At 32.2% G+C, this 12,854-nt stretch overlaps 1 protein-coding gene across 1 annotated transcript in view; it reads left to right on the forward strand.

Moving 5' to 3' along the window:
• The first annotated feature begins 1,048 nt into the window (after nt 1–1,048).
• Nucleotides 1,049–12,854, forward strand: part of alx3 (ALX homeobox 3) — a 35,319-nt gene continuing 23,513 nt past the window's right edge. Inside the window, exon 1 of the mRNA XM_039748540.1 lies at nt 1,049–1,658. Within this exon, the coding sequence (XP_039604474.1) occupies nt 1,301–1,658 (358 nt within the window). The 5' untranslated portion in view covers nt 1,049–1,300. The remainder of the gene's footprint in view (nt 1,659–12,854) is intronic.

Genomic DNA, 12,854 nt, shown 5'->3' on the forward strand with positions numbered 1-12,854 from the left:
TTCAGAAAACTTAATTAACAACGCCTCCGTCAATAAATAAGACATATATCACTTATGAAAGGTATTAACAATAATTTAGCCTTCGTTAAAAGCGAATTTCCGAAAATTCCAGGCCATTTCAAAGTCTGAAATCAAGTCTAAGACAGCCGAAATGAAGATATTTGTTTTACATTTAAAGTTTTTCTTTGTTTTATTTTCCTTTCGACGTTGGTTTGTTAACTTAAAATGCGTCTTTGTTTTTCTTTTAGAGATTCGCAGCTTTATAACTGCATTTTTAAATCATGTTCTTTCCGGGAAAGCTCTTCGTAGTTTTAAATAACTTACGATAGCTGCTAAAATGAAGAATAACTTCGTAAGTAACATAACAACATTACTTATAATTTTTAGCGAAAATAATTAAACACATAGAAGTATTTATCATAAACAGAATGATACTGAAAACTATCGGTTTTAAAGGTCTAAATATTACCAAATCCCACGCTGAAGGCTGCGCATACTGCAGATCCAATTGGTTTTAAAATAAGTTAAATGCAATACTTAAGAACGGTTTGAAAAAGATACAATAATAATTATGCGCAATGCGTGCATCATAATTGAGATATTGGATCTAAAAAGTCAAATAAGTGTCGCTTTGATGAAAAAAGCAGTTTAACCGATATTCACGAAAACGTTTTTACACGGCAGAATTACGAAATCCCGTAATTTTACTAAATGCCATTTATTTAATAATAACAAAGCACTATAGCATCTATGGCAGTATTACACATTTAGTATTCTGTTTCAGTAAGGTTAATCAAAGGGGAGATAAGCTCTCCAGCAAGTTTCTCTGCATCAGTCAAACTCCCAGGGGCAGCAATCTCACCGAGTGGGTTGCTTCTCTTATTTGTGAGGAGCCCAAATTCCTCGTTGGTCCGTTCCACTATGGCCAGTTTGCAGTTGGAGAGAAAGGTTACACCAGTCACGTGTTTAAGATTAAATGTCCACCTGAAGACTTCGTTTTTCTACAGAGTGGTCTCCAAGTTTTTGTTCTTGTTCTAATCTGTTTGCTTAAGTAACCAAAGCAGAGTGGAATTAAACAGTTAATTGGGTTGATAGGAACCACACGTGATGTGATTTTTAAGAGATTAAGTCACAGTGCGCCTGGACCCTCTCGTGCTTTTATGGGGTCTTTGTTTCTGATCTCCTAAATCCCACCCACTAGAAGAGGAGAAGGAGTAAAAAGAAGAGAGAAAAAAATCCACAAAAGTTTTCACTCAAAATAAGCCTCCAGATTTTTTGCGAAGTCTAAGGCGGGTCGGAGATGGAAGCAGAGAACTGCTTGTCCTTCCTGTCACCTTCCAGGAGGAGGACGTCGTCTTCGGATGGAATCACGGCTTTGGAGCCCAATTCTGGGTCATTCCCGCCTGGAGCTGAGCTGCAGAGCCGCCCGCATCCTCCACACCTTCGGCAAGGCCACAGGGGCGACTTCTATAGCCCAGAGAGAATTGGGAGATTCAGCACCAGCCCCGCAGAGTTTGGACATCCCGGTTCAGCTGGGCAAAACCCACGGGCTTCGCCCGGTAAGATACAGCACAAATACATGGAGGGTATCGCTTTGCAGGGACACAAAAGTGGAGCAGGAAACGTCAAAAATGACTTCTACGAAAGTAGCCCTGACGGTAAGCATTAGGCACGCGTAGTTCAACTGGCATTTCTGCAGACTTCATGAATGTAGCTACAACGTCTATATTATTGTATATGAATCAACTATATACCATATATTTTGAAGGAATTAAGGTTTGCCTGAGGATTAAAACGTTTTACGTACTAAAATCTACAATATAATGTCCCTTCATTTTACAGAATAAACAAACATTTTCAGTTATTCTGTAAGCTCATATATTTTCGGGAAATTGCTAAACATGTTCACTACTACTATAATTTCACGTGCTGATCTTCATACAGGGATTTTTATTTCTGTGTTAATGATTAAACGTTTATAAAGAACTCTTATTAAGACAAATTAGTGATCATCTCCGGAAATATAATTGTAACAAGAAAAGTAAAACAAAGTTCTAATTTGTTGGCCTATAGGGGTTTACGCAGACGTGTGAAGTAATGCAGGCATAGCTATTGTATAAGGTCACTCACCATATATCCACTGAAATATAACACTTGGAAATCTTTAATAACATATACGTTACAAAAGGTATTTTAATTCATGAAAAGTATTAACTTGCTGAGAGTGCTGTGGAGTGTTTGAAAACGCCTTAGTAGAACAGTCGGGTGACCGTTATTACAGTTTTTCAAAGTAAGTATGTACTCGGCAGCAAAATAGTAAGATTCGAAGAAAAGATCGTTTTTTAACAAATTCACAGTTACATTGCTAACCTGCATTTTTCGCTCGTAAATACATTTATTTAGGAATGTAACCCTTTCAATGTGGAGTTCAAGTAAAGTAAGGTTTATTAACATTATTTTAATATTTATTCAGAACCAAAAAATTTAAAAAGCAAAACTTTTCAATTGCTTTCAAGCTCCCTTTGGGATTAAGTTGTTTAGATCACTATATGATTTTCTTTGCAAAATAGAGCTCATGAAAAAAAATGCAAACAGCAAATGCATAATTCACATGCAGCTGCTTCATATGTCACTTTCTTTGCTAGTTACCAACTGCAAACTAAGTCAACTGGGAAACATTAAAAGCATATTATCAAAATATATTTGACTAATAAGTCAGGTTCACGTCAATCCATTCACTATAGCCTCCTTTCCCTTTGAGAGGATAAGACCAGCTCTGTTTTTTAATTAAAAGTACTATGAACCTGAGAGCAGTCGACCATGTTTTTTTTTATATATATATTTTTTTAAAGGGCTTCCTTATAGTGTTCAAGTTTTCTTTTATTGCAAAGAAATGATAAGAGATCGCACATTAAACATTAAAAGTTGTTTTTTATTCCCTTTTATTCCCCACCCCCATCCATTTCCGCTCTTCGTTTACTTTCTATTTTATTCACACACACACACACACACATACACACACACACACATACATACACACATATATATATATATATATATATATATATATATATATATATATATATATATATATATATATATATATATACACTGTATCTCCAAACTACTACTACTACCCTGTCTCAGGTAACTCAAGTCTGAGTATCTATATGGGTACAATGACTGTAATAAATGTCAAATTCATTATGCTTTTTTTTACTATGGAAGATGTCTTGCTATTTTGGTGAGATTTCTGAAACTATAAGTCATAAACCTTTTTTTAATGTATATTACTGAGAATTACATAGTCTTAAACTTCGATTTAGTACGTTGCAAAGTGACCATTCTGTTTTTATGACGCTTAGATAGATAGGTAGTATGCAAAACAACAATCTTATTCAAAGATATGCTGCCCTTTCTTCCTTAGAATTTTATTGGTGGCTTCTTAAAACTCCACATAGTGACAACACACCGAATTCTGTTTCTGCGTTCATGTTAAACATTTGCGCTATAACCACAAATCTCCGTTTTGAACAGAGGACTGGCACCGATTTCCTTTCGTGGTCGAATCTCTCTGAATGAGATCAGGGCAATTTTCTTGTTAAAATAAAGAAAGGAAAAGAGGTTCAGATCAAAAACATACTGACCAGCATCTCTAGAGTTCCGTTACAAATTGACTGTAATTTTAAAGTTGGCGTATATATATGCCAAATGTTCTCCTATATAACTAAGACTGAGGAAACGTGTAAATAACAGTAACAATTAAATCAGTATTCACAGAAAAACACATTTTTTAAAATCTATCAAAAGCATCATCCCAAACACTTCACACACTTTGAACGAGTTCATTTTTAACCGATATGTATCTTATCGGCATTTTCATAACTTTCCTCTGACGTGCTGTAAATCAAAATATATTTATTTACATATGAGCCTTCCGCATTGAGCATATCTTAATCATTTCAGAAGATTAAACATTTTGAACGAAACACTATTACTCTGGTATCTGAAAAAATACTAAACATCCCTTCTTGTCAAACATGAAGCACCACATTTTCATTAATATATTTAAAAAAAATAGTATGACAATAATAATAAAAGCAGCGTCGGTCACGTAACTGTTAGTTGTTATATGACGGTTTAGAAAAAGTGATTCCTGAATCTTCGAAACCCTTCAAAACATAATTGAAACTTGTATTCATCAATTCTAATTGCATAATGAAAATGGCATTGAGAAGAAATATGGTGTTGGAAAAGTTGATGAAACGTTAACATTTGCTTGAAACTGAAAAATATTACCAAATTCAGAAAAGATGCATGGTTGGGATATTTTTATATTTTCAACTCCACGTCACGCTAGCAGCGGTATGTACACTGATTTATACTTTTGTACATTCACTTGTGTCAATTTTTTGAACATATAATGCTATATTTGTATAGTTTAGCTGTATACATTGCTTATAAGCAGATTTTTCAAACACACAAGCTCTGCATCTGAATGAAAATGTGACTATAACCTGTAAACTAAAAAAAGAAAAGAAAAACGAACAAAAAGCAAATGTTTTCTGACGAATGTGATGCAAGAAAAACATTTGTGGAAGCCAAGCGTGCATCTCTTACATCATCATATCATCACATCACCACAACATGCTTGTGTGTTCAGAGGCGGACAGCTAGGTATTTTTGTACTTCATATTTATATTTCCACAATTTTTAGAATTGCCGTTTATGCGACACGCTATTACTGTTCTTGAAAAAAAATACGCAATCAGTAGCATTATTATATTTAATCTTTCTAAGATCATCTGGAAATTTGGTAATAGGAGATCAATTTGACCAACGGAGCATGTTAGAGAAACAAATTAGGATCCGCGAGTACAGCGGTCGCGCTGACTAATCATGACAATCCATAAACAAGCTGCCAGTTCGTCTCCAGGAAATCTTAATGTTTCATTTCAGTATTTTTAAGATAACAACACTTACAATTTCAAATTAAAAATAATTATTATAAATAATTGATATTAATGCAAGATAACCTGGTTATTAATGTATCTTAAATTATTTCCTGTGTATAAGAGATAAATGAAAGCACACAATGCTAAAATATACACAAGAAGCTAAATGACTTCGTGTTTGTATTTTTAATTAATAGTATTATTAGTATAAAAGCTACATTGAAAATTACATTTTTAGATGTGTTAGTTTTATTATAAAGTAGTGCAATGCTTCTGGTGCCATGTACAAAACCAAAAATATATGAAAGGCTTTGTTTGGCAATAAACAGTAACATGGCTTGAAAACTGCCTCTTCTTCGCTGTCAGAGAGAAATATGATTACAGCCTTTTAAACCATCGCTAATCCCAAGAGACCTAATTTCAAGTTACATTCGGTGTCTTTATCTTTGTAATCATCGTTTCTCTTTTGGCCAACCATTAAGCACTCGAATTTCACTAAACAGAATGTTTCCACTCCGTCGGAATAGGTTCCGCCTTTTACCTCATTTTGTTTTTTGGGTAAAATAGGTTTTCAGTACGCCACGTTTTAGATCGAGTGAATATTACAGTGTATTAGTGCTACACTTGTCATTAAAGCGTCGGTAATGTCATCACATGAGCCAGTACGTGATCATTCTTTTGATACTATTTTCTGTCTTTAAATGCTGGCGAGAAGACAGTTCGATATAACATGCTTCACCAAACAGCGTGACCATTATTAACCGTTAACAGAAGAGCCCATAGCTAATGTTTGATTTCCTTGCATACTTGTCACTTAAACTTGAGCCTGTTTGAATGATATTCTTATAGCCCCACGATTTCCCTCCGCGGCCGCAGATCGCACGTAGCTATAATGTGAGTTACAAACACACACTCATTATTTATTCTTATGGATAGTTTTAATAAAAGTACCGCATTAAAGTGTGTGTACTATAAGTTGTTTATTATGTTGGGGATAACAATAAACAATGACCGATTTACTTCGAGCGCTAACTACTGAAAAGTGCTACTGGTCTTTATTTCGGCGTTGATGTAATGCTAGTAAAGCAGAACCCCTCATCTAGATGATATTAGTTAACAGGGCTGTATTTCTACAACATGTTGTTATTTTGGCAGATAAACACAACCCATTCATATCCAGTTGCTGTCATCAGATTTTCATTTTGGAAACTTGGTGTACCAATTTGGTGCGCCAAAGTAGACTGGGCGTTATGTAGAGGTCTTGCATTCCCGACATTTTTCATTAAAATGGCAGAAAAATCCAGATATCTTAAAATTTGCAAATAAGGAAATGAATATTTCTTTTCATATGCCAAACTGAAACCAGACGTTGAAAGAAATACACAAATACAAGTCTCATAGTGTATGAAAAACCATGAGCTGCATTTACTGTTTCACTGGCTCTGGATCAAACAGCTATAATGTCAGTATCGTTCCGGGCAAAAACGATAAAAGTGTCATTTGGGTTTATCTGGTTTCTGACGCCTTAATTACAATTAGTCAAGACTTTAAATGCGAAAGGTCGAAGGTCAGAGGGTGGCGGTCCGCCTGTCTCTCAGATACTGGTCCGACTAGTCTAAACACATGTATTATAGGCTCGAGTTACGTTTACTTTAAACTACTTCTAAACTGTTTGTCCCAGCCCTAAAAAGGTGTATTGCTGATCTTCAGAGAGCTGTATACCCTACATATAAGTACAATGTTTTGTTTTATGTTTAGAATAAACAGAGCACCAACATTTAACATTCGCTTTAATTTAGGTTATAAATCACTAATACATTTGTACAACCTGCAATATTTTTAACTCATGTTCCTTAAATGATCTTGTTTATTATGCGCTGCTTTATTAAATTATATGATCTCATTTAAATTGTGAGAACAGTTTTAACGTTGTCCGTTACAGAAGAAAACTCGCTTATTACGCATACATAAATATAAAGTATATGGGCTGGAAAGAACGTGCAGAGATATTGACAAGCCGCACAGCCCAAGATAAAAAGATTCACCCGGGAAACGGCTGTATTTTCACGTGTAATATACACGTTTTCCTTTAATTGTATGGAATTTCTTCAGTTACTCTATGAAGGCGCTGTTCATCATTCGCCTGTAACGGAAAAAGCGGTTCCGAAGTAAAAGGGGCAAGGATCCCTCCATTTTTTAGCACTGGATATAAGCAATACTAGAAAAATGAACAACAAGTACAAACCACTAAGAAGACCAGTAACTTTATAGACTGCAAAAAACAGAACCACAATTTCCTATGGAGGTAAATGCCCTCAGACTTTCTATAGGAATACGAATGTTATTATTCATTTTGTTATCTTCATTATTTCATTATTATCTAGTATACTATAATTGACAAAATAAACCTTTCATAAATAGGATGAATTAAATTTGAATTAAGAATGGTTGGTTTCGGATTCAGCGGGTTAGAAAATGGATGGATGGATGGATATTCCAATTTTTGAAAGACAATTTGGAAACAAAGGTAGAAAGAACCCTTGATAAATAAAATAATTTAATACGATCTGCATTCAGTTTTTTTACTTCCAAACTTTTTGTTGAATTCTCCCAAATTATTATATAGGTTTATGGAGTTGTTATTCTGTTAAAACACAAATTTTAAAATTACGATGAATCTCACTAGGCTGAGGGAATCTAAGCTCTATGGGGGCCTGTCACTTTAAAACAATGATCCTTGTAAATGAAAGCCATCAACCATTTACTCTGATGAGATAGTTTAGTTCAGGATTAATCCTAAAGATCCGGTGTGAATAAAAATATTACTTTAATAGGTATATCTTAAAAACTGTGATGTTAATACAAATGACGTTGTTAGGATAATTTATACAAATGATTTAAAATACATCCTCACTAATGTATTGCTATTAGGAGTTAAGCTTCTGGAGTGAAAAGGCACTAAAAGTCAATTGTATTATCATTGAATGTGGGTACCTAGTGAAGAAATTAATCAAATCTAACATTTTTCTGAAGAAGTTGAACACCAGAACGTTTTGTTTAATTTTGCAACATGTTATGGTGTGTAGTGGCAGGCTTCTTTGTAAGTCATACCTGCTTAATAAGATCAGATAAGGATTCCTATTCTGCATCTCACAATTCCCATTTAATGTTACTAAATATTTGAAATGTGTATGTTGATATTTCAAACTTCCAGTTCATTTGTCACTTAAAAGGAAACCATTTATTCTGTGACAAACACAACAATAAGGATTCTGATATTATGTAATATACAATAAAAATATACCATCTGCTAAAAAAAAATTAGTTTAAAAGAAATCTTAAACACCTCACTTATCGCTCTAAATAATAGTGGTGTTTACATTACTTGATAAAAGCACAGTGATACAAATGTGTATTAATTGTCATATTCAGTAAGTAAATGCTTCTAAATTATTATACTAACTGTAAATAAAATATAATGAAAATTATTTGTAACTTAAATAGAAAAGCACAAAGTATTGGCATTTTATTAACAAGTAATGCTTTCATTTCAATAATAATGTAAGAAATAAGAATTAAGACCTTTAGAAATAAAAAAAGTGTTCATTTTGTTTGCATATAACTGTAGATAACCTTACTAGTATTCATCAAAGCATTGCTCATCTATCCAAAAAGTAAATAAATAAACAGATAAATAAATAAATAAATAATGTAGCTTGGCAATTGGAGTTGCCTGAATGTCAACACAGAGATACACTCACGTTTCAGCTCTTGCATTTGGACAGTTTATTTTCCTTTTTATTCCTAACCCTTAATACACAGTGCTTCCTCTTATTTTCATGTTTGTTATTTCTTCTGTTTCCAGATGGGACTTAATCTGGGTGTATTGAGTTCACAAAGTTTAAAAGTTTATTTCTTTAAAAAGTACATTTTCAGGAACACAAAAGAATTTAAATATTAAAATTATTAAAAAAACTAAACATGATGGAATTTCTAGGCATCTTACACTGCACATCAATCTATCCATTTTGGTGTCATTAAATATGGCAAAACTAATTGCATTCTGTTAGAAAGGTTCAAAATAACAAAAGAAAAGCCTATTTCCTTCCCAGCATTTGTGTAAAATTGCATAAACTGCACTCATTACTACTTGACTAACCAATATGCACTCCCTAGTTTATTGTCTTCCATTCTGAATATTCAAAATATACAAACACGAGAAACCTAATAAAAATAATCCATTTTAAAAAGAAAACTGGTCCTCTTGAATTATTCAATCTAATATAATTTATAGGAGCATTCAATTGTTTGTATGCTGGGTCTTACTGTTTAACATTGCAATAACATTTAAGTTCTTTATGTTTTATAATGATATATATTGGATATAGCACTAAAAATTATTAGCATTGTTACAGTTAATTTACAAAAGGATTAAGAAATGTAGTTTTGTACAAATATATTTACTTATGTTGTCAATTAAGTAAGTTACATTAATTCATTCCTGTTTATCATGGTGCTGAAGAGGGACAATATTTTGCATGTTGGGCAGGCATGTAGATAAGATTTTCACTGTACTCTGTACACAAGACAATACTACTACTACTTTACTGCTACTATTAGTAGTAGTAGTTATACACACTAATATATTGAGTGTATGTGTAATATATATATATATATATATATATATATATATATATATATATATATATATAATATAATATAAATGTACTCAGTATATATTCACATGGTGATGTGAACAAGAGGAACTTGTGTAACTGAGATTGCAACTACACCTTACTGACTTAAGTTCATTTGTGATAAAAGTATATCCTCTAGACCTTATTATTGTTAATTTTACATGCTGATAGCGATTTTTAACTGTATATGCATTTATACAGAAAGACAGATGTTTTGAGATAAGACCGTTATACTCACTAATCACTACACTAGAGAATGGCAACGTGTTGCATGTTGTGTAGGACATGCAAGTAACAATTTCAATGTACTCTAAATATATGTGTTCATATATATTTAAAGGAACTGTAATATAATGTAATAGCATACTAATGTACAACAGTGCTTCTCAACCTGTGGGACGGGCCCCCCTAGGGGGGCACTAAGTAACAAAAAGGGGGGCACGAAGATGTGAAAAAAAGAAAACAAGAATCAAAAATATGAAAAAAACATTTGTTGAAACCAAAACAAATTAACTTAAACTACATTCTGATACTAGAACAATAAATATAGAGTTAGATAAATGTTGATAAAAGTTAAGTAGGTATAATAAAATATGCATCTACATTTCAAAAAAATGTTAGGGGGAGCGCGATTAAAACTGTTATAAAAACTCAGGTCACAAATACTTAAAGGTTGAGAAACGCTGATGTACAGTATTCTGTGGGGCCTTTCCATTGACCACTTCAGTACTTGCCATATATTATTCTGAAATGTATCTTACAAGCACACCGTGTTTATTCCTTGCTGTTTTTTTAACCATAACTAGCTATATTTATTACATTTCAGATTTTTCATGACATATTTCAGCAACCGCAAACCTCAAACAAACACAAAAATGTGAAATACATAGATAAGTTGCAAAATATGTTATTACAGTAGATTCTTGGTTACCTTTTAATTATGTCTGAAATCAAGAATAAACATTACATAAACAACAATGGTTGCATTTCATATATTTCTTACATATTTTGCTGTGTAATAATATTTAATTTAACAGTATTAAGTTATACCATAGCTGATAAACTTCTGAAGATGTATCAAACAATGAGATGCAGCAGTGACTATCTGTACGTTCACAATCCACACTATAGCAAAAGTGTGTCATCTTGGTGATGTACAATATAGCACATATTTTAAGATAACATGCTGAAATTATTTTTAAATGTACACAGAAGTGTTTAAATTTCATATTAAATATACCACTAAATAGAAGTATTGTCCTGGCTTAATACATTTGTTTAAATTACCACTGCTTGAGTTGTTGCAATATTAAAAAATAATAATGTATTAAGTATAATTTGTGTTACTTTGGTAGACAGGTATTTTATATTTGTAAGTAATCATGTTATCCAATGGCTGTAAATAGAAGGAGCTAATAAGTTAACTGGCCATCTATTTAACCATCTATTTTTATTCCCACTTTTCCAAATCCACATTGTGAAGTGCAGGTTGGGAACCCTAAATGAGATGTCAGTTCATTAATTTCTACCAGTCAAATAATAAATAATTCAGGCAGATATTTTTTTCAGTAACCTTCCTTCAACAAAAACTCCTCTTTAAAAAAATACCACCTAATTTTAAAAATCAAATATTTTATGAAGGCATTCCCATCTGATTTACTCCAAATATGTGTAATTATTAGAAAAGCAATCACAAGTCTTTAAGATTTTCATGACATTTTATATTCCTGCTGATTTTAAATGTTTTGTTAAAAACAACTGACTGTTTAATTCTATCCTCCATTTTTGTTTCCATCTCATGTCAAAATTATTAAATTAAAAAAAATGAACAATTCAATATATGCTTGGTAAGTTGACTGTTCAGATAACTTCCATAAATTGTTAAAGCTATATAACTGTAATTGGTGCACTTTAATATCATTTTAAAACACTACTGTAATCCTATCAATACACATTTTAATACAATATTATACAATGTAAGCTAAACACTATTTGAACGGTATATTTGCACATATACTGCATTTGTTAATCATTAATATACATGAATGAAACTGGAACTACTTTAGTTAAAAAAATAACAAATAAACAGACAGATAAAATCTTATTTTTGGGCAACATCATGGCCCACTTACAGCTTACCGACCTTACAGCTCTGGGGTCCTGAGTTAAAATGCTAGCCCAGAAGCTTTCTGTGTGAAATGTGCATGTTTATGTGTGTACTATCAATGTACTTTATCATTGTGATTTCAAATTAACAATATTATTACCACCTTTTGAACCCACACACATTTTCAATAAAATGCAGTAAAATCTATGTTCATATTTATTCCAGTGATTTCCCTTTATCTATCACCCTTTTCATACTCTTCAAGCCTAATAATGTAAGTTCTAATTTCTAGTTTCTTGAATTTGATTCACAACTTAATATGGCAGACATTTACTTCCAAATAAAATTGTCAAATTAAAAAAAAAATTGCAAAAAGAATTGTCAAATTAACTATGTAATTGTGTTAGATTACATGAAAGATTACACAGAATGAATAAAAAAATAACTTTGGTACTTGAAAGCTAAATTTGTTCCCAACTTTGTATTCTGAAATACATAAAGTAAGGATCGTATGTGTTCAAACAAAGCAACATCTGCTGTAATTTGTTATTTTATGTATTACGTAGGCAGCACAGGTACATGTTAACTATTGTAATGTTCATTATTGGATCTTAATAGTAATATACTGATAAAGTGAAAGTATACAAAATGTACACACACTTTCATTTTAAAGGAAGGTAGTTTGCTATTTGGTTTCTGTTATCTTCACGCAAAAGACATATACTTTTAGGTCACAACTAGGTAAAGTTTTATTTGGCCAGCATCTAATAATAATTCTTAGGTAATTTAATGTTTATGGTTTTCTTAACTAAATATTAATTGCAGTATATATTCTTACAGTGGTTGCCTCTGCAGGACTTAAAATATATGGTATCATTTCTTATCATCTTCTGTGTTCAGCATGTATTTATGATATCTGTATTACTTTATCTTCAAAAGATGTAACTTTTTACTGGATGCTTTGTACAGTCCATAAGGAACTTTACTTGGAAATCTCAAAGGCAGACATAATTAATAATCCATTACAAGATAAAGCAAAATATTACAAATAAACCATGAGCAAAAGTCATTTATGAGGAGACTCTAGGTATTTAA

Source organism: Polypterus senegalus, chromosome 3, assembly GCF_016835505.1.
Source record: "Polypterus senegalus isolate Bchr_013 chromosome 3, ASM1683550v1, whole genome shotgun sequence".
Taxonomy (NCBI): domain Eukaryota; kingdom Metazoa; phylum Chordata; class Cladistia; order Polypteriformes; family Polypteridae; genus Polypterus; species Polypterus senegalus.